At 49.8% G+C, this 20,625-nt stretch overlaps 2 protein-coding genes and 1 non-coding gene across 8 annotated transcripts; 1 reads left to right on the forward strand and 2 right to left on the reverse strand.

The window, feature by feature from the left end:
- The first annotated feature begins 30 nt into the window (after positions 1–30).
- LOC137846205 (zinc finger protein ZFP2-like) lies at positions 31–12,798 on the forward strand. Of its 4 annotated transcripts, none has more exons than XM_068663981.1 (6): positions 31–169; positions 6,445–6,523; positions 7,112–7,211; positions 9,613–9,693; positions 10,195–10,377; positions 10,830–12,798. In XM_068663981.1, the coding sequence occupies exons 2-6, from the start codon at positions 6,509–6,511 to the stop codon at positions 12,149–12,151; spliced, it is 1,701 nt and encodes a 566-aa protein (XP_068520082.1). In that variant the 5' UTR covers positions 31–169; positions 6,445–6,508; the 3' UTR covers positions 12,152–12,798. The 4 variants fall into 4 exon arrangements, with proteins under 4 accessions (XP_068520082.1, XP_068520081.1, XP_068520084.1 ...); XM_068663980.1 differs by having other exon boundaries at positions 39–177; XM_068663982.1 differs by lacking the exon at positions 31–169 and adding an exon at positions 5,439–6,216.
- Positions 8,148–8,229, reverse strand: TRNAL-AAG (transfer RNA leucine (anticodon AAG)). Its single transcript has one exon. It is a non-coding gene; the product is annotated as a tRNA-Leu (tRNA).
- Positions 12,799–12,978: 180 nt separating the features above from the next.
- Positions 12,979–18,560, reverse strand: LOC137846203 (butyrophilin subfamily 3 member A2-like). 3 transcript variants are annotated; one of them, XM_068663974.1, is made up of 12 exons: positions 17,716–18,560; positions 17,376–17,498; positions 16,614–16,961; positions 15,849–16,130; positions 15,615–15,719; positions 15,392–15,412; positions 15,169–15,192; positions 15,057–15,077; positions 14,943–14,963; positions 14,796–14,816; positions 14,605–14,637; positions 13,344–14,427 (listed from the first exon to the last, which is right to left on the reverse strand). In XM_068663974.1, exons 1-12 carry the CDS (start codon positions 17,813–17,815, stop codon positions 13,793–13,795), a joined length of 1,734 nt encoding a protein of 577 aa, XP_068520075.1. In that variant the 5' UTR covers positions 17,816–18,560; the 3' UTR covers positions 13,344–13,792. The 3 variants fall into 3 exon arrangements, with proteins under 3 accessions (XP_068520077.1, XP_068520075.1, XP_068520076.1); XM_068663975.1 differs by having other exon boundaries at positions 13,346–14,427; positions 17,577–18,557; XM_068663976.1 differs by lacking the exon at positions 17,376–17,498 and having other exon boundaries at positions 12,979–14,427; positions 17,577–18,559.
- Positions 18,561–20,625: the final 2,065 nt, after the last annotated feature.

Raw genomic sequence — 20,625 nt, forward strand, 5'->3', positions numbered from 1 at the left:
CCTTTGTGGGTGATTTAGACGGGGAATTTTACTCTCCCTTTGTTGAAAAGGGAAAAATGAGAGGAGAGCATCCAGAAGGAGCTGCCGGTGGCTCACCCTGGGTTACAAATGGAGAAGACAGAGGTCAAGCCATGATCCATCACTTTGAGTTTATACACTGCAGCTTCAGGTAATATGGTTAGTACAGTTAATGGCATTTTTTAACGTAAACAGTTATTCTCTTTGATCTGATTGTCTCCCATCCCTCTTTCCCCTTAAATTCCTCTGCCTCCTAACTCTTTTATTGGGAATGGGATGGGGCTATGGCTGGGTTATTGTTCTTGGCTCCCCAGTCCTTCAGGAGCTGCTGCTCCATACTGCACCCTATTAACTCCCCCGTCAAAGCACCACCAGCTTTGCAGTTAGTGCCAGCTTCACAGCCAAGCAAAAACTGTGTGCAAAGGGGGCCTTCATTTGCAGGGAAAATCCTCAACCAAAACCCTGGGAGGTGTTTGCAGAACAAAGAAAGCCCAGTCTTGTAGTTAAGGGGGTAGCAAAAGCCTCAAAATAAGTGAGCAAAGAAATCAAATGCTAGCTGAGCAACAGGTAGCATTAAAAGAACCACTAGGGGAGGATCTTGCCTACTGGATTCTCTAAAGAAATGGGGGGGGGGGGGGGGGGAACAAAAATTCAATTATAGGCAGGTTTGGGATTAATAGTCAAAAGAAGGTGGGGAGAGTCAATGGCATACAAGATTATACACTTGCAGAGTCATGGGGCATCCCATCTCCTCAGATGCAAAGTGTCCCCTTGGCACTGGGACATGTCCAGAAAGCTTCCATAAATGGCTAAAAACAGAGAAAACAATGAGGAAATAAAAGAGGAAGTTTTTTCTTTTTCTTTTTTTTTCTTTTTCTTTTTTTTCTTTTTCTTTTTCTTTTTCTTTTTCTTTTTCTTTTTCTTTTTCTTTTTCTTTTTCTTTTTCTTTTTCTTTTTCTTTTTCTTTTTCTTTTTCTTTTTCTTTTTCTTTTTCTTTTTCTTTTTCTTTTTCTTTTTCTTTTTCTTTTTTTCTTTTTCTTTTTCTTTTTCTTTTTCTTTTTCTTTTTCTTTTTCTTTTTCTTTTTCTTTTTCTTTTTCTTTTTCTTTTTCTTTTTCTTTTTCTTTTTCTTTTTCTTTTTCTTTTTCTTTTTCTTTTTCTTTTTCTTTTCTTCAGCAGAATGGTTCTGTGTTTTGTCATCAAATCATGAGAAAACGGCTGATTTTCACTCCAGGCTCCATCTTCTGCACCAAAGGGTGCACCAAAGGGACAATACTGGTGTGAGGTTAGAAAAGGAGCCGGCTGGAGGCAGTAGGGAGAAGCCCAAATAAAGCTGTCTGGCAGATGAACCTATATTTGAGGGAGGATAGATGGGGTTCCAGTGATGACATAGTTTTAAATCCTTGACACGAGGATAAGCACCTTGAAGAGTCTTGAGAAAGCTGGAAAAACAAAATGTTCATGGCTGGCAAAAAAACTTAATTTGTGAAGAAAAGGGATTTTGGGGACCGCGGTTTGTGCTGGAGAAGGTGCTGCCTCTGGAACATTTTGGGGGAAGAAAGTTTTTTTTCGAGGGGGTTGGAGGGGGGGTGCATGCTCATGAATTTGCAATGACGGCAAATGTCCTGGATGAGTTTGGGAGGAAAGGGTTAAGCCCCTGGGCAGCTGCCTGGATGGGCCATCGGGAAGTTAATGGGGCCGGGATGGCCGGGGCTGACACAATGGGCAGAAGCATCCCTCCGGGGGGCCCTACACAAAGCCCCAGCCCCCCCAGCACCTACCCATGGCAGATCCCTGCAAGGCCAGGCCGGGAGGAGAAACCGTTCTGATCCCAATCTCTGGCATTGCTCTTGAGATGCAGCCTTGTGCATGGTCCTTGGCATCCTTTTTTTTTTTTCTTTTTTTTTGACTTAGTACATCTTGCAAAGAGACCCCCCTCCCCCCCAAACAACAACAACAACAATCATTATAATAATAAATCCCAGGGTTGTATTCAAACTTTACAGCAACCCCCAGGGTTTATTCCCAATATACAGTCTAGTTGCATTAACCCTATTCTGGAGGGACTGAGGATTTTAAAGAATGTGTCGTTTGGGTTCACATGCAGGAAATGGATCCTAATGCTAATTTTAGGAGCATAAATGTGCCCTTCAGCCCCAGTCTCATGGGAAGGGGGTTTGCATGTAGGCTTCCCCCCACTAAGCGGTGCAACTTGGATGCATTCTCCTGGGCAAGAGATGCCCCAAGGGACCATCAGTGGGTACCAGCCCCATATCCCACTCTGGAGCAGCCCCTACACATCACACCCCCTTGGAAAACCCTGTTAAAACCATGAAGCATCTCTTTTGACTGAAGTTTCTGAATCCATCCAGTGTCCAAAACTGAGTCCAGGGTGGCTGGTTCATATTTTAGCTAAACAAAATCGATGACCATCTGATGACCATCCAATGGATTCTCCTTGAGCTGGTTTGGATATCCAAGAACCACATTCCCCGATGATGTTATATAGGCTTAGAGGTTATAGGGTTACACGGGCTCAGCAACTTAATATGATAAAATGTCCAGGTTTTACTATTTTAGCAAAGCAGAGGATGTCTTTGTGCTTTGAGGGGCCTTGGGGATGTTGTGATAAGGAGCCAGTGTGAGGCAGGTGGTCGAAAAATTGAGTCCTGCGTGCTACTGGGAAGGCAAACCAAAATTTATGACTTTTTCGGCACAGAAGGAGGCGATAAGGGAGAGTTGTGAGGAAGTCTGTGAAAGCTGTGGGGCCCGAGCAGGCACGGGGATAGAAAAAGGGGCCAAAGAAGTATTGAAAACTCTTAGCACAAGAAAGTGTGCAAGGTGTTTTGGGTTGCTCACATCTGAAGCTGGCATTGCAGCCATTAAATGCGATGTCCCTCCAAGAGGAGTTCCTTTTTTTTTTTTTTTTTTTTTTTTTTTTTTTCTCCCTCCTTTTGGGCTGTGCAAGCTGAGTTTCTTTGGGCATGAGAAAGATTCCTCGAGACCAGAAACAGCGGAGGAACCACAGGAGGTGGGTGCAGCCTGGGTTGCCAGCCAGGTGTTGAGACCACCACTATGGAGGTACTTTTGGGGTTCACCTCCAGGCCATGGACACTCATGATGGTGACCAGACCAGAGCTAAAGGCTTGTCAACATGGGAATCTCCTCCGTTCCCAAATGGGTGATGGGCTTAGAGTAGTGCAAGAATGGTGTATCCTTGGCTATGCAGGTTGTTGTAGGTCCCATGAGAAGGTCGTGGTGGTTCTTGCAGAAGGAAGGGTGGTTTTGCCTTTTGGGAGATGCTTTCTGAGAGATTTGACCTCTTCCATTGCAATGGGGGAGCCTGTTTTTAAGATACAGCCCCCCTGTGCACCCAAACCAGACCACTGGATGGAGCGAGGTCATCTTTTTGGGGGTAGAAGTTCTTGAAGCAGCTCAGATTTCTTTGTATGTTATCTGCAGAGCTGCAAGGAAATTTAGATAGGAGGGAAGAGGAAAAAAAATAAATAAAACAACACTATTTCTTGGCCCACGTGAGCACATAAAGTAGCAGAAAACTGGGAAGAAAAAAGAAAAAGAGAGAGAGAGAGATCAAGCAGCATGCAGGCTGGAAGGGTGTTGTGCATTTTCCTAAAAAAAAGCATTTGTTTGCACATGGATAATAGCAAATGTCCCTTCCAGCCATCCTGTGCTGCTTTGCAGGCTTTTATTCCCTGTGCTGGAATAGCAGGCACACAAAAAAAGTGTTCCCCGGGACCAGAAATAGCCTGGGGAAGGCTTTCCAAGCTGAATAGCAGCATGGGGCTGCATTAGGTATGTATCAGATGAGCAATCTCTGGAAGAAAGGGTACTTGGCACCTGTGGGGTGCTCCTTGATAGCAGGGCTGATAAGGTGGATTTTTTTTTATTTTTTTCCCCAGGGGAGTTGAGAGACTTTCCAGCCAGGCGGTAGACATGGAGAGCTGAAATTTCTTCCTAAATTTCTTCTTTCATTCATATTCCCCGTGGGTTTTGGCATATTTATTGCTTTAGATGGATGCCTTGGCCGGCTCTGCTTCCCCATGGGTGAACATCTCAGCTCTTGCGTTCTCCGTGGAAATATGGGGAGATGATGATTAAGGGCAGAAGCACCCAATTAATATTTGCAGCCAGAAAAAGCTGAAAAACAGCTCAGAATAGAAAAAAAATGATACCCAAACCATAAGCCACAGGCTTATTTGGGGCAGCAGGCAGAAAGGGCTCTTTGGTTAATAAAGGAAGAGATTTTGAAAGGCAGGGGATACTGCAAATTTGAAATTTAGCGTTTGGGTGGAAAAGTTAGTTTCTTGTGCAAAAAGTTTGTTGATGATAAGAACACAAGAGTTCTTATGAAAAAGACAGTGTTGCTCATTAAATAACATTATATGATGTTGACATTAACATTAAATAACATTAAATAGCATTAACATCAAATAATACTAACAATAACATTTACTAACATTAACATAAATAACATTAATATTAAACTAACATTAACTATCATTAAATGACATTAACTTTAAATAACATGAACTAACATTAATATTAAATAACATTGACATTAAATAACATTAAAATTTTCTGTGAATGCAATAATTTTACACATTTTGAAGTGGCTGAGATCTCATAGACCTCTACTCAAGAACTATGTATCACACCTCGAGGGCATAAACCATATAAACATTCTTCAATGTTTTTGGGGGGCTTTGCTCCTATATAGGATTTACTGAGCGCTGTAAAGTTAAAGGATTGAAATCTTAAGGATATTTAATTGAATGGGTGGGGGGTTGACCCTCTCTGGTCTGATAAATAATCACGGTAAAACCCCCTAAGGAAGAAAAACCCTGGAGACACCAAAAAATTGGGAATTGGGCAACTTGGGCAACTCTGGGATAAAGGAACAATTTTCTCCTGATGGAAGTGATGGAAGCTCTTGGTCTCACTTGAAAATGGGCTTTTTTTTTTTTTTTTTCAGATTGTGGTTGGTCTTGGCTCTTGGAGGAAATTGAGCTGGCAGGGGTGGGGGTGGTAGTGCAGGGAGAAATGCAGAGCCCAGGCAGCTCCCATTCATCAGGGTGATAAAGAAATAACTGCACTCCTAAAGACAAACATTTGTCGGGGATTTTCTTTTCCTTTTTTCTTTTTCTTTTCCTTTTTTTTTTTTTCTTCTGTAAAAGAAAGGGGTCAGTGCCTGTTGAAGGTGCTAATGAAATCAAGCAGGAAAAAAAAAAAAGAAAAGCTTCACTTTAAGTGCACAATGTAATTTAAAATCTCTCTCTCCACGTTTCAGGAAGGTTTCTCTACCTGGCAAATCTGAATCTGGACAATTTTTATTTGGAAAAAAAGGGCAGAACAGAAATGTGCTTCCCCCCCCTCCCCCCACTTGCAAGTTAGTTTCTTTAGGAAAGGAAAATTTGGGAGTTGGAGGATGCTGTGGGCTCAAAGCGAGCCAGGGCCTTTGGGAGCAAAGTTCAATGCTGGGTTGAATTTTCCACCCCAGGCCTGTTTTATTTCAGATCTCACATCGATTAGGGAAATTGCTATCTTTAATACTGGACAGTGAAAGGGGAAAAAGATGCCTTAGAAACTCTTGTAGAAATTTAGATTTTTATAAAATTTTGTTCAGGTTAAGGGAATCATGGAAAGTTTGTGCTGTATTTTTTTTTTTTCCTTTAATTTGTGTGTAGGGGTAGAGGTGTGGGCATTAAATCAGTGTTGGGACACTGGGATGTGCTTTAAAGTAACTGCAATAAATCTCCCAGGGAAGTCAGTAGTGAGCGTTTGCAACTGCTGGCTGACACCCGTTTTGGGGTTTTAACCAAATATTCCCCATTTTTCCTTATTTCCTCCTTGGGCAGGGCTGGTTCTGGGGGGGCTCAGGCAGAGCTTTTCTCACCTCCAAATTTCTCCCTCCCAGCTTCGCCAGGCAGAGTTGCAAAAAATAAAATAATAATAATAATAAAGACAAAGAAAACCAACCAAAACAAAACAAAACAAAACACCACCAAAACTAACTTTATCCCCAAAATCGTGCTCAGGGCTGGCTCCAGCCCTTCCCCACCCCCGCATATGGAGAGGGGAAGGGGAGTGGGCTAACACTACCTTCCCCCCCCCCCCCGACTCCTCCTCCAGGGGGGAGGCAGCGGCGGCGGAGGGCGCGCAGGTAGCACGGGGATGCTCAGGTAACGCGGGGGCGCACAGGTAACATGGAGTCCCTAAAATTAAAGCTTGGAAAAAGGGGGCGTGGGGGTGAGTCCTCCCATCCCCAAAATAACTCACTCAAACCTCCGGGCTGGATTTAACCAAATAGCTCTAAAAATACGGAAAAAAAAGTGTTTTGTTTTGTTTTGTTTTGGGGTGTGTGTGTGAGGCTTAATGTGCTATTATCACTAATAATTTAATTTTTGTAGGGTGCACAGAGCCATGGCCCCCGGACTGTACCTGGCACTGTTGCCCTGAAACCGGGTATCAGCGATGGAGTCTGCCCAGGTAAGGGATGTAAGGGGCACATTGGGGGATACCAGCTCCAGGAGGGGTTGTTAAAGCCATTTTTATTGATTTTTTATAGTTACATATATATATATATATATATATATATATATATTTGGTGTTTGATTTTGTTTGTGCTTGTTTTTGTGCTTGATTTCATTTGTGCTTGTTTTTTTTTAATTCTTTATATTTATAAATTTTATTTTAATTTTTCATTTGTGTTGGTTTTCGTTTGTTTGTTTTCACTTCTTTATGTTTATATATTTTACTTTTAATTTTCGTTTGTGTTTGTTTCCACGTGTTTGTTTTCATTTATATTTATTTTCATTTCTTTATAAATATATTATTTATAATTTTCATTTATGTTTCAATTCATCCTCCGTATTTGTACATTTTCATTTGTGTTTTCATTTCTTTATGTTTATTCGCCTCCATTTTCATTTACATATATTTTCAATTATTTTTACACATAAGTTACATTCTTATTTTCACATTTCCATCTTCACTTTTAACTTGTCTTCACTTTACTTTTATCCTCATATATATTTTCTTTTCTATAACTTCATTTACTTTGACTTTTCCCTCCAGGTGCCCGAGGCATTCGAAGAGGTAATAGTGATTGCCACGGATAAGCAATGGTCTCTCGCAACCCCCCTGCAGAGAAATCAGGCGCCTGTGCTCGAGCCAGGTAGGGAACCCTTCTGCCCCCATTCCCAAAATTCCCTTGGAGCATCGCAGTCCCTCAGCCATGACAGGTAGTTCGGTGTTCAGGAGGACACACCAGTCTTTGAATCTTCCCTAAGTTCATTTCCATGTAGCCCTTCCATTCCTGGTTTCAAGCAGCAAGGGTCCTTTTGAAAGAAATGCAGCTTTTTCAACTCATTTTTTTCTTGCTTTGTAATTTGTATGTCTTGGCGAGCACTTCTGTGGTGGGTTTCTGCTTTTGGGATGCTTGAGAGAATCCTTATCTCTTTGCTTTTCTACCCTTCCCATGCAAATTCCCAAGAGAAATGTCAGCAGGAGAAGAAGGGAGAATGCTGGGTTATGGACAGCAAGGGAGAAAAATGCAAAGGGACCTTACCTTGCCCAGGTGATGTCTGTGGAAAGGGAAGGTGGAATCAACCCTAAATCCAATTGTGTTTCCACTGTACTTGTCCACATACCACTTGTGGAGCTTCTCTGAGTAACTCTGTGCATGATGCTTACTTTGGTAATTAAGTACTTTTAATTAAGCTGGCATGGATCTAGAAATTAATTAAGTGGGGTCCTGGGCTGCAGGGATGGGCAGGGGGCTTGAGGAAGGTGGGAGATGCTGCATGGGCTGAAAATCACCCACTGCAATGCCCTGGAGGGCTTCACCCCCCTGGCTTCAGTTCTCAATTGGCTTCTTACAACTATTTAGAGGCACAAGGATGTGCAGTGAAAGGAGGAAAAACGTGGGGCAGAGGCAGGAGCAGGATCCTTCCCCTGGGTGTCCTTGCAAATGGGCTGCAGCTTCTTCTTCACTGGGTCCAGCAGAACCCCAGATGTGCTGCTCTGCTCCCTTCTGCAGGGCTCCTGCTGTGTAACCCTGCAGTGCACTCCAGCTGGGCTGGGGTCCCCCCGTGCTCCCAGAAAAGAAATCTGGCAGCGGTGGGATTCGAACCCACGCCCCCGAAGAGACTGGAGCCTTAATCCAGCGCCTTAGACCGCTCGGCCACACTACCCTGGGACAAAGCCCTTCTGCTCCTCCTCTAAAATGACAGCAAAAAAAATTGACGAATTTGACTAATTCACAATGGGACCTTTTAAGATTTTTGTGCCATGCACCAGGGACAATTCAACCTCAGGACCATGCAGGGAGCTTGCTAAGGGTGCGCAAAAAACCTGCCACCAGGGGGACCCCACGCCATAAAAAACCTCCTTTACAAACGAATTACACTTTTTCAAAACTTTTTTCCTGCTTTACACACTTGCTCCTGTACTGCACAGGCCCTCTCTACTCTGGTTCTGCTTTTGGCACACTCAAGATTGCTTCTTTGCTTTTCCACCCTTCCCTTGCAAATTCCCAAGAGAAATATCAGCAGGACAAGAAGGTAGAATGATGGATAAGGACAGCAAGGGAGAAAACTGCAAGGGATCTTTCTGTGCATGATGCTAATTAGGTATTTCTTTAGTAGTTTGGGATTTCTACTTAATCCACAGCCAGAAACTTAGCTGAGAACTTGGCTCAAATGCCCAAACCCTTGTGGTTGGTTCAAACACCCCAAACATGGTTTGCAGCTTGAGCAAAACTGCTGGTATTGAATTGAGTTAAAACCAAAAATTTGGGGTTTTGCTAGATGGGTCTGGGAGGCTCCTTTGGGCTCACAGTGCCCTCTCCTGACAGCTGTGTGATGAAGCCCATAAGCTTCTCCGGCCAGGAGACGTGAGTTGCAGGTCCGGGAGAAGAGTACACAAGATGGCAAGATGACTCAAGTTGAGCATTTAGGGCACTGGGATGGGCAATGAAAGGTTTGGGGTTCTGCTCATCACAAGGTGATGTGTGGATGTTGATCCCTAGGTGGATAATCACAGGTACAGCCTTGATTTGGGCTGTTCCTTGGTTGCTTTCCAGTCGGTGTTTGGGGGCAGGGTTGCATCCAGGCAATATTTTGAGGCTCTAAAGATGGACCCAAGTTATCGTGCTTCTTAGGAACTTCTGATCTTAAGGGCAAAACAACACTGAAAAAGGAAACAGAGTTGCTTTGTCATCAGATGACCCAGATAAACTTCAGTCTCATCATTCTGCAGGTTTCCCAGATCTTTTATTGTCTTTGTTGCTCTTTTCTAATGAAATTTCATTGTGGGACTGGGTAACATCAGTACTAAACCTTTTAGCTTAGGTTCCTGCTGGTTTTCTAGATGGTATTGGCATTCTTTGTCAAGCTGAGCTGCTCCACCTAAGAAATAATGAAAGGCAACGATTCAGGCTTGAAGTACACTGGTGCCCATTAGCAGACAAGAGGACAAAAGTCACCCGTTCAGATGTGCAGCCCGCTGGCCTTTGTGTAGTGCTGCCCAATCCAGCTCTGCCCTTGAGCATCCTTTCTTGCTTTGTGTGCCCCTAGCCCTTCTGCAACGTTTTGCTCTTGGAGGAGATGTTCAACTGGTTGAAGTCTCTGCGTTAACAAGAGGCAGCCCATTACCTTGTGAGTGTGGCAGATTTTTCTCCAAGTAAATAAAACTCACTTGGGTGAGATGCACCCAGGCCATCTGCCAGGCCTGGGTCACAACCTGTTCTCCTTTCTCTGTTTCTCCAGCCTTCCTTTCCTCCTGCTCCATACTCCCTGAATCTGTTCAGATGGGCAGTTTCTGTATTTCTCATCCACTCTCCCTGCTGCTGGGCTTTTCTGTCTTCTTGAGAAGTAGTCTTGGAGGCTGATTCCTCTCTTCAATCTTACTATGCCCTGGGATGTACATCTGCCTTCTGAATCACCTGGACATCTCTTGAGTGATGAGTCTGGGTGTAGATACTGCTCTGGAAAGACCCAGCTCTTCCCTCCTCAGAGAGCCCTGGGCATGTGGATTTTCTTTTCACTTTGCAGAAGGCTCAGGTATAAGATCACAGCCATGTTCTGTGTGATGAGGCTTCGTGCGTGGCTGTGCTCTACCCAGTAGTCCACTGCTGTCTAACTGAGCAGTCTTCCCAGCGTACAGCCCTGGGCTGCTCATTCATCTGGAGCAAGGGGAAGAGGCTTGGATCCCCGACATCGAGACCTCTGAGGATGAAGAACCGGTGAGACCCCTCCTGAGGCTGTGGGCGAGGAAGAGGAAGCGGTGGAAAAGCTGCCGAGATGCAGCAAGTTCCTCCGGCTCCAATTCATCCTACTCAGGTAAGGGGCTTGTTTTCTCCCCTGAGCTGGGGACACCCACTGGGACATGTCCACACACCGGGCATCACTCCAGGCCCACCCACAAGCAGGACTGTAGTCCCATACTGGAAATGGGGGGAGTTGGTAGAAGGGGGTGAGGGCATGCAAGGCCTTTGAGCTTTGTCATCCATAAATACCTAATAACTCTCCTTAGAGAGGTGGGCTGCTACTTCTAGATCAGCTTGGCCTGGTAGGATGAGTCCTGACAGCACTTCTTGGTGATGTTTTTCTCCATCCTTCCTGCAAGCCCCCTACCCTGAACGTTGAGGCTGGTGATGAATTCCTTCCTTTTTATGATTCTCCTCCAGGGAAAAAATGTGTGGGATCCTGTCCTTCATTCTTCTGTCTTTGTTCCCACTTCTCCCAGACACTTTTCCATGGTTTCTCTGGTTTCTCTCCCTCTGTCCTGGCAGGGGATGGGTTGACAAGCGAGACGGAGGACAGTTCACAGGAGGAAGAGGGAGAGTGGGTGGAGCTGCGTGGCGAGACCATGAGGAATCCCAAAGATGGTACCTCCCTGGGTTACGAGCACCACAAGAGCCACTCGAGACGGAGATCGGCTTCCTCCAGCCACAACGGGAGGAAGCATCCACACAAGAGCTCATCGAGGATAGAGCTAGGGCAACACAAGCATGCGTGCAGGAAGTGTGGGAAGAGCTTCAGCCGTGGCTCATCTCTCAACCGGCACCAGAGGGTCCATGTGGGGGAGAAGCCTTTCGCATGCTGCAAGTGTGGGAGAAGTTTTGTGTGCAGCTCCAGCCTCAAAGACCACCTGAAAAACCCCTGCCAGGAGAAACCCTACAAGTGCCCCAAGTGCGAGAAGCGCTTTGTGTCCAGCAGCTCTCTCCAGAAGCATTGCAAGCTCCACCACGAGAGCAACGTGTACCAATGCTCTGAGTGTGGGAAAAACCTCACTTCCAACTCCGCTCTTCTCATCCACCGCAGGATACACACCGGCGAGAGGCCCTACAAATGCCCAGAGTGTGGGAAGTGCTTCATGGCCAACAAGTCGCTTAGCAAGCACCGCAAGAGCCACACAGAGGATGGGATCTTTGTCTGTCCAGACTGCGGGAAAAAACTCACTTCCAATTCAACTCTCATCATCCACCGGCGCATACACACGGGTGAGAGGCCCTATGAGTGCCCCGAGTGTGGGAAGCGCTTCATGGCCAACAAGTCGCTCAGCAAGCATCGCAAGAGCCACCTGGAGGAGGGGACCTATAAATGTCCCCAGTGCAGGGAAAGCTTTACAAAGAACTCAGCCTACGTAGCCCATCTCAGGACCCACCAGGGTCAGCCCTCTTATCGCTGCTCCGACTGTGGGGAAGCCTTCTTTGAAAGCTCGGCGTTCAACCAACACCAGAAAAAGCACTTGGTAGGGAAACGCTATCAGTGCCCTGACTGCGGGATGGGTTTCACTCTTCCCTCAGCCCTCCTCCTCCACCAGAAAAGCCATGTGGGGCCCAGGCCCCATGTCTGCTCCGACTGCGGGAAAGCCTTTCGGGAGACCACGTCCCTCCGCAGGCACCAGCGCATCCACACAGGTGAAAAGCCCTACCAATGCTCATACTGCGAGAAAAGCTTTCGGGCCAGCTCCACCCTCATCATCCACCAGAGGATCCACACTGGGGAGAAACCCTACAAATGCACCAAATGCACCAAGTGCTTCATGTCCAGCTCTTCCCTCATGAAGCACCTGCGGACACACCTCCGGAAGGAGCTGCACAGTGAGTGAGTTGGTTTGGCCCAGCCCTTTCCTGGGGGCCTTTGGGCCTCCATCCCCACAACATCGCAGCTCCTCCACATCCCATCCATCTTATCAAGGATAAGAACTTGAGTTTCACTGCTGCTTGTGCCTTCAACTTTTACTATTCCTCCCAAACAACCCTCTGAAGATTACATCTGTGAATTAAGGAGGACCGGGCATGCAGCTGTTGGTCATGGCACAGCTTCTCGTAGTGCTTAGGGAACATGGTGGTCAGTCAGTTCCCAGTCCTGGGGGATGACTTTGGGGATGGTGGGAGCCCAGTGGGATGGAGGATGATGGGGTTTTGGAGATGGTGGGACCCCGCTGGGATGAAGGTGAATGGGGTTTGTGGTGGTGGATCTCCACTGGAATGGAGGACTATGGAATTTTGGGAGATGGGACCTTGCTGGGAGGAAGGAAGATGGGTTTGGGGATGGTACGGTCTCAGTAGGATAAGAGATGAGGGTTTTTTGAATAGTTAGACCCCACATGGATGGAGATGGATGATGGGGTTTGCGGACCACTGCTACTGAATGCGGTGTCTTCCAAATGCATTTCCTTCCCCAGTTTCCCCCCTGTGTCTGCTCTTGATTTTAATGCTGCAATGTTTAGAATAAATTTCCCAATGAATTTGGTTTGAGAGTGTCAGCTTCTTTGTCATGCTTGCTTTAAGAGGAGGTGCAATAATGTGGAGCTGGTTTTCTGGGAGCACAGGTTTGCTGTTGATTCCTGATGGTTGGGGGAAGCTGGGGTGGCCCCATGGCTCCTGCATGCCCATCTCATGAAGAATTTGGGCGCTGGGAAGTGAAACCACTGCAGCAGGATGGGTGCTGAGGCATGGAGGTGGCTTGCAAAGACTTGAGGGAGAGCTGCAAAGCTGAGGCCAACTGCTGTCTCTGCTTGGAGAATTTCCAAGAGTTTGTGATACCCCTTGTGGGTACAGCCTCTGCAGAGCCTGTGTGATGGGAGGCTAGAAGCTCTTTGGGTTCCCCCAGGGTAGGGCAATGACCCAGCTGGGACAAGTGCACCCGGGTTTCAGCTGAGGAGTCATTGGGGAGCTGGAGCGTAAGTTCCTCCTGGCTCTGACTCCCAGGACCAACACCAAGGAGACAGTCTGCTGCAAGACATCTTCCCAGGCAGAAAAGCCTCAGAAAAGACAGCATCCAGGAAATGCCACTGCCAGACTCCATCTTCCTATGCAAAACTTTATTTGCCACAGTCCTGCTGCTGCTGGGCCTTGATGTGCTCCAGAGGAGGGAACAAAGAGCCCCCACAGGCTGCTCATGCTCAGTACCAGGCACAGAGCAAGGATCAACCCTGAATTAGGAGGCAAAGGTGGCCTGCACAGGCCAGCAGCACACGGTGACCACATCCCTTGCCCTGGGGTCTGCAAGCAGTGCAAGCAGAGGGGAGAGGAGCGTGGAGAGCTGCTGCAGCCCCTGTGCTGCCCGCTAGGCTCAGAGGCAGGTAGAGACCCGTGGGTACCAGTAGGGCTTGTGCCCCAGCACAGGAGCAGAGTGCAGGGCAGAGCCCAGGGGCTGCAAGGGGCCTGGTCCCTGCTTGCAGCATCCCAGCCCTCCTCCAGCAGCAGGGAGGAACACACGGAGCAGCACCTGGCCCCACTGCCCCTCATTCCTGTGCTGCTCCTGCAGAACCAAGGAGAGGTGATGCAGGAGTGTCTGGAGAAGGGCAGGAGCCCCCCAGGGCTGGGGACAGGGTCTGGGGTGTGCTGTCCCTCAGGCACAGCTGAATTCCCTGTGTCCACAATAGGAACCAGGGACGGATGGGCTTTTTATCGAAGTTGGCTGCTGTGAAAGTGAAGATCTCAACTCCATTGTCAGCGTTGATAAAAGACACGTGCTGCTGGGTGCAGTCCAGACAGACCCAGATCCTCGTGGGGACAGGGGACAGGGACAAGGGAGTGCGAGGAGATGTGAGAGACATGAGCTGTCCTTCATCGTACTGCACAGCCCAGATCCCTTCTTCCGGGTTCATGTTCAACACCCCCTTCCTCTTCACAGATACCCTGGCCACTCCCACAGCCCAGCAAGAATTCCTTTCTCTCTTCCCCTCCCCCTCCACCTCCACCTCCCACCAGTGCCTCCCATCTCTGAACTCCTCATAGCCCAACACGCAGTGCCGACTCTCAAATCTCTCATCTGTGTCAGGAATGTCCTTCAATTCACTTTCCCATCTCACACTCCTTTGGTCCTCCGACAGGACGAGCTCACGATGAGCCGTGTCTGGATCCAGGGTCACCTTCACTGCAGGGACAGAAGGAGCCAGGCCATCAGGGGCAGAGCTCAGCCCTGGGCAGGCTTTCCCCAGCTCAGGGCCAGGAGCTGCTCCACGGGGCAGGACAGGGGGCACCTCTTGGCTCCTGAACATCTCCTAGCAAGGGCAGGGGAAGCACCTCAGTGGGCAACTCAGTGCACACCTACCTCTATTTTGAGGCAGCAGACACCTTCTCCATGCTGGAAGGAGAGGGGAGAGCTGGTCACAGCCCATGGCTGGTGTCCAGTGAGTGTGGGCAGGGTGAGGGGCCAGCCCTGGGCTGCTCTGTCCCAGCTGCCCACCCTCCCCTGCACATCGCCTTGATGATGCCCTGGGGCTTAAATGCAGGGACACTCACCCAGCTCTGCAGCTTGTTCCTCTGAAAAGGAATATAAGAGCAATGCATTGATGAGAGGAGTCAGGTTTTTATCAAGTGGCTGCTACAAAGGAATGAACCCCAGTTTCTTCAGTACTGGGGTGAGGGGGCAGGGAAAGAGAGACTCACTCAGTCTTTCAGCTTTTTCTTCTGGAAAAGCATAAGGAGTACATGATCAGAGAGAAATACTTCTCATCCCATGTCTACACCGCAAATTCTTTCAGTTCATGGATGGACACTCACCTATCTCTGCAGCTTGTTCCCCTGGAAAAGAAAGAGAAAAGAACGTACGGTCAGAAAGGAGTATGCCCATGGGAAGACACCAAATGCCTTCTCTTAGTGGAAGGAGACTTACCCAGCTCTGCATCCTTTTTCGCTGCTATAGAAAAGCAAAAGGAATGAATGGCCAGAGTGGAGAGACTTTCACTTGGCACTCCCCACTCCCACCCCAGGCTCCAGCTGCTCCAGCAGCACCCCCGAGCCACAAACACACAAGCCCCCTGAGCCCACCCAGACCAGGCCTTCCCAAAGGGACACCACTTCCCCAGGGACTGGGGGCAGGGACTGCAAGGACTCACCCAGCTCTCGGCTCTGTGCCACTGAAAAGCAAAGGCGGAGGAACAGGTGGTGAGCAGAGCAGCTTGGTTGCTGGGTGGGAACATGTGCAGGGGGGCTGCGCCTTGCCACCAGCCCCAACACTGCAGCCATGCTCCCTGGCCTCCCACCCAAGGCCCCGCTCCAGACCCATGCAGGTCCCTGCAGAACACCTCCTTCCGCTCCATCCCTGCACTGCAAGCTTACCTTGCTTTCGAAAGAGATAAACACCGAGGCCAATGGACACCACAAAAAGCACGAGGACCAGAGCCAGAGCCACTTTCCAGGGCTGTGCGTTGTGGAAGAAGGGAGCTGAGAAAAGACAGCAGGAAAAGGGCTGCGTTTCTATGCCCGCAGGTATAAGAGCATGACCCAGACTTCTCCTGGGTCGGGACAAGTGCAGGGGCCAGGAACACCTCACCCTGGCTGTGCCATTTGTACCTGCGATGTGCAGGGATGATTCCCGCTCCTGCTGGAGGCGGCTGCTCCTGATCATGCAGGACAAGGGCCCCTCCACGCTCCCGGTCATGATGACGGCGCCTTCGATTTCAAAGAGCCCCTCCTGGTCTTGGGAATGTGTTTGGGAGACCGAGGGCAGGTGCTGCCCGCGAGCATCCCTCCACAGCAGCTGCGGCAGCGGGTACCAGCCAGCCGATTGACACAGCACCCGGACGCCTCCGGCCTCGTAGCCCCCCAGGGAGAGGTGGGGGTCAGCGCCTGTGGCTGGGGGAAGAGCATGTGGCTGGGGCTTGACTTGGGGATGGATTCGGTTCCAAGGCAAAGACCCCATCTGCTCCCATGCCAGACACAGCACAGACCAGTCATGGTCACAGGGGCTCAGGGACCGGGCACTCCATGGAGCCACTCTCACCCCTAAACAGCACCTATTGTTGGCACAGCTGAAGGACCTGCTCAGCAACCTGTGCCCACTGCCCACACAACAGCATGGGGATGGAGTTCAAAGAAGCCCCCTGAGACTGAATTAAATCATTGCATTCATGCAGCTCTTTCTCAATAAAAAGCCTGCAAGGACACAGTTGTACTCCTTGCTGGACAAGTGCTCACAAGCAGAGGAGAAGCCCCATCACACTGTACTGTTTGCAAGGCCTCGTAGATGGCCATGAGGATGGGACTGGGTCCTGGGTGGAACACAGAAACTCAGGGACACCTGCACCATCCCTTGAATGCCTCACACCAGACACTAACCTGACAACTCTAGCTCCACAATTGCTTCGTCGTAAGCATCAGTATTTTTCACAGTGCAGATGTACAGGCCATCATCAGAGGGTCTCAGCCCTGTGATTCGCAAGTCCAGGCTTCCAGCAGAGAGACCATCTCTGGACAACTCTGTCCTCCCGGCATATGCCCCCATCTGCTCCCCATACAGGTCCTCTCCATCGCGGTAGTGGTGCACTGTCTCAGAGATATGGTCCCGGATCCACCTGACCTCCAAGCTGCGAGCATCACGTTGAGGGGACAAGTGGCAGGGCAGCACGACATCCTGCCCCACGGTGGCAGTGAGAGGCTGGCCTGGTCCCTCCACTCTGAGCTGGGCTGGGCAATGGAGAAGGGCACAGAAAGGCGGTGAGACGTTGCCATTGTAAATTTAGGGGCAGTGAGTGACAAAGGGCATGAGTTGGTGTGTGAGTTGGTGCGTGCTGCATCCCCTGTATCCCATGGGAAACCACCAGGGAAACCGGAGAGGGAGAGGGAGGACGTGCAGGAGAAGGAGGTGTGCTGGGAGTGGGAGCCCTCTCTGCAGCATTCAGGCAGGTGAAGGATACACAGAAAGGGGAGTCAAGGCAGCGCCCGTATTGTGTGAAAGAACCAAAGGGAAAGTGAAACCCAGCTGCCAGGGCTGATCTGTGGGCTAGGGCTCCCTTTGCTCCACAGCCTCTCCTCTACCCTATGGCAGCAGATCTGCTAGGCCCAGGGGGGAGAGCCCCCAGCAGTCCCGCAGTATCCTACCTGAGCCCAGCTGGAGGAGGAGCAGAGTGACGAGGGAAGTCAGGAGGCCCCTGACATGGCCGGTGAGGCTGGGGTGGCTGCAGCCCCAGGGGAGAACCATCTGTGCTGTAGCAGGAGCAGGAGCTGAGGGCAGAAGTAGGGGCAGAAGAAAGAGGGGACTGAGGGGCTTCAGGTACCACAGGCAGATGGGGAAGGAGTCACCTTGGGCCCGGACACAAATAGCCACAGCCAGCAGCACCTTGGGCAAGGCGCAGAGCCTATGCTTATCACGGGCAGGGGGACACAGCAGGCAGTCCCCAGGGGTTCTTCTCTAGGGAATCCCCACGGAGAGGTTTCTCACCACACCCAGCCGAGCTGCAGGAAACACAGGGGTATGCCAAAATTCCAGATCTCCTACGCAGTTCCGGACAGCAGTAAAACTCTGGGAGGAGCTTGGACATTTGGGGGCTGGGAGCAAGAGGCTCCAGAGCGTAGTGGAATCAGAGGCTGCAGGGAAATTGGCACAGCTGTGTGCTGTGACAGGGAACAAGGGAAAGCATGCCTATATTGCAGGTTTCAGCTAAGCCAGGGATTATGTTGTATATAAACCTCAAGGACAGGACTGAGCTAGGGAGTACGAGGACAGGATGACCCTAAAAGATTGAGATGGGGAACATGATAAAGGATGTTGATTCTGTAGTTCTCAGCTAACACAATTGTATGTAAACCACAAGGAGAGGGCAACCCGAACGATAAGGGAGTCAAAGACTGCATGCATAGATAATGAAGCCAGCAAGAACTGGCTTGACTGCTGAAGTCTGTAAAAGAAAGGAAAGATCAGAAGTTTAGCAGTGAGGAAGGCTTCTGTCCTACATCAAAAGACCAGCAGAGTACACTGGACAACTGCCTGAGGACTCTAGTGTGCATGCAGATAGGGGTGGAAACCTATGTTAATGATTTACGGAGACCTGATGAATATGTAAGAGACTTGCAGAAAATGAAATGAATATGCATATATCCCATCAATATAAACACCCTGGCAGTAACCATTGGTGTGCATGCTAGGAGGAGCGATCCCCCTTGCACCCAGTACTGTAATAAACGTACCTGCTTTATAACTCTTTAGGAGTTGTGAAGTTTGATTTCCATGCCTGAGTGCTGAGCGCTGTGCTACCACCCTTTGCCCAGAGTGGTGCAGGCAAAGAACCAGCCCCACTCCTGGCTCTGCCCATGCAGAGGAGGAAGAAATGGGCAGACCATTTGTCCTCTGGCAAGAGAAGCTCTGTTGCAGCAGGGTTGGGGCTTGGGCATGGAAGTGGCTTCCGAGGACCAGAGGGGCAGCTTCTGCATGCAGCCAGGATGATGACATGGATGACCTGTTCTTGAAGGAACTAAGGCATGCATCTGGATCTGCTGCCCTTGTCATTAGGGGGAAAGATTCAAATGGCCAAAGCTCAATTAGAGTTGAAGCTTAACAGTATTGTTAACTCACAAACACTGAGTTTGTGTCTGACACTGAATTGGGAGGAGATGCTGGCTGTGTCGAAGGTGGAGAGGCCTTGCAGAGGGATCTGGCCAAAGGGAAGAGATGGGCAGCCACCTCCTGCAGGAAGTTTAACAAGAGCAAGTGCCGGGCCCTGAACCTGGGCAGGGGCAGCCCCAGCTGTACGGACAGCGTGGGGGGCGAGAGGCTGGAGAGCAGCACCCAGAACGGGAGCTGGGGGTTGTGGCTGATGGCTAGTTGGATGTGAGCCAGCAGCGGGCCCTGGCAGCCCAAAGGGCCAAGCGTGCCCTGGAGTGCTTCAGGCACGGCACCGCTGGCCGGCCGAGGGAAGGGATCGTCCCGCTCTGCTCAGCCTGCTGCGGCCTCGCCTCGAGCACTGCATGCAGCTGTGGGCACCGCAGGAGACGAAGGGCGTGAAACTGTGCGAGAGCCTCCAAGGGAGGGCTACGAGGACGGCGAAGGCTCTGCAGGGCAAGGCGTGTGAGGAGCGGCTGAGGGCGCTTGGCTTGTTGAGCCCAGAGCAGAGGAGACGCAGGGGAGGCCTCGTGGCTGTCCACAGCTTCCTGATGAGGGGAGCGGAGGGGCTCTGCTCTCTGGGGACAGCGACAGGGCTCGAGGGAACGGCATGGAGCTGCCACTGGGGAGGGTCAGACCTTCTTCCTGGAGGAAATCCAGGAGCTGGTGATACCCCCTGTGGGCACAGGCTCTGCAGAGCCTGTGTGATGCGAAGTTGGAACCTCTTCAGGTGCCCCCAGAGCAGGGCAATGTCTAGGTGTACTGTGTTTATGTGGCATGGTTTTGGTATTGGGATCCATAGGGGTGGCTTCTGCGAGAAGAGTCTTGAAGCTGCCCCATGTTAGATAAGGGCCCCACCACAGGCCAGAGCCAAGTCAATAAACAATGTTGTTTGTGCTCCTGTGAAAGCATATTTTAAAAAGGGAAAAAAATAAAAATAAAAAAAAAAAGAAAAAGGAAAAAAAAACACAAAACACTTCTGCTCAACGGCAGATTGAGAAAGGAATGAGAAAGAGCCCTGCAGACACCAAGATCAGTGAAGAAGGTGGGCAGGAGGTGCTCCAGGCACCGGAGCAGAAGTCCCCTGCAGCCTGTCATGAGGCCCATGGTGGAGCAGGGTTCCACGCTGCAGCCCATGGAGGAGACCACGGTGGAGCAGGTGGATCTGCCCTGAAGGAGGCTGCAGCCTGTGGAGAACCCCTGCTGGAGCAGATTCCAGGCTGAAGCTGCAGTGTATGGAAAGGAGCCCAGGTAGGGGCAGAGGGTCTGGGGGGAGCTGCTGCCTGTGGGGGACCCGTGCTGGAGCAGCTTGCTCCTGATGGATGGACCCTGTGGTACGGACAGGGTCCTTACCACAGCAGTTCTTGAAGAGATGCTCCCTGTGGGCAGCCCATTGCAGGATCAGTTTGGGAAGGATGGCATCCTGTGGGAGTGACCCCACATGGAGCAGAGAGTGACCAAGAAGGAGCGGTGGAGAAAAACCATCAGGGACTGAACGCAGCCCTCATTCCCCTGTGCCCCTCAGGGGGGAGAAGGTGAAAGAAGGTAGATATGGGGAAGGTGTTTTGGGTGCCTTTCCTTTTTTTCTCACTTCTCTAGGCTGTTGGTAATACACCATAAATTTTATTATCTATCTACTCTGAGTCTGTTTTGCCTGTCACGATAAGTTTTGACTGAGCTCCCCATCCTTATCTCAACCGTTGAGCCCTCGGCACTGTATTTTCTCCACCTTTCCCTGGCTCTGACTCTCAG

This window comes from Anas acuta, chromosome 31 (assembly GCF_963932015.1).
Source record: "Anas acuta chromosome 31, bAnaAcu1.1, whole genome shotgun sequence".
NCBI classification, from domain to species: domain Eukaryota; kingdom Metazoa; phylum Chordata; class Aves; order Anseriformes; family Anatidae; genus Anas; species Anas acuta.

Excerpts from the sequence above, each read along its gene's own strand:
- LOC137846205 (XM_068663981.1), top strand. Across the intron at positions 9,694-10,194 it reads AAGAGGCAGCCCATTACCTT|CGTACAGCCCTGGGCTGCTC; the intron begins GTGAGTGTGGCA and ends CAGTCTTCCCAG. Across the intron at positions 10,378-10,829 it reads CTCCAATTCATCCTACTCAG|GGGATGGGTTGACAAGCGAG; the intron begins GTAAGGGGCTTG and ends CTGTCCTGGCAG.
- LOC137846203 (XM_068663974.1), bottom strand. The coding sequence starts at position 17,815 with ATGTCCAAGCTCCTCCCAGAGTTTTACTGCTGTCCGGAACTGCGTAGG. Across the intron at positions 15,720-15,848 it reads ATCATCCCTGCACATCGCAG|CTCCCTTCTTCCACAACGCA; the intron begins GTACAAATGGCA and ends GTCTTTTCTCAG. Across the intron at positions 15,078-15,168 it reads GAAAAAGGATGCAGAGCTGG|GGGAACAAGCTGCAGAGATA; the intron begins GTAAGTCTCCTT and ends TTTCTTTTCCAG.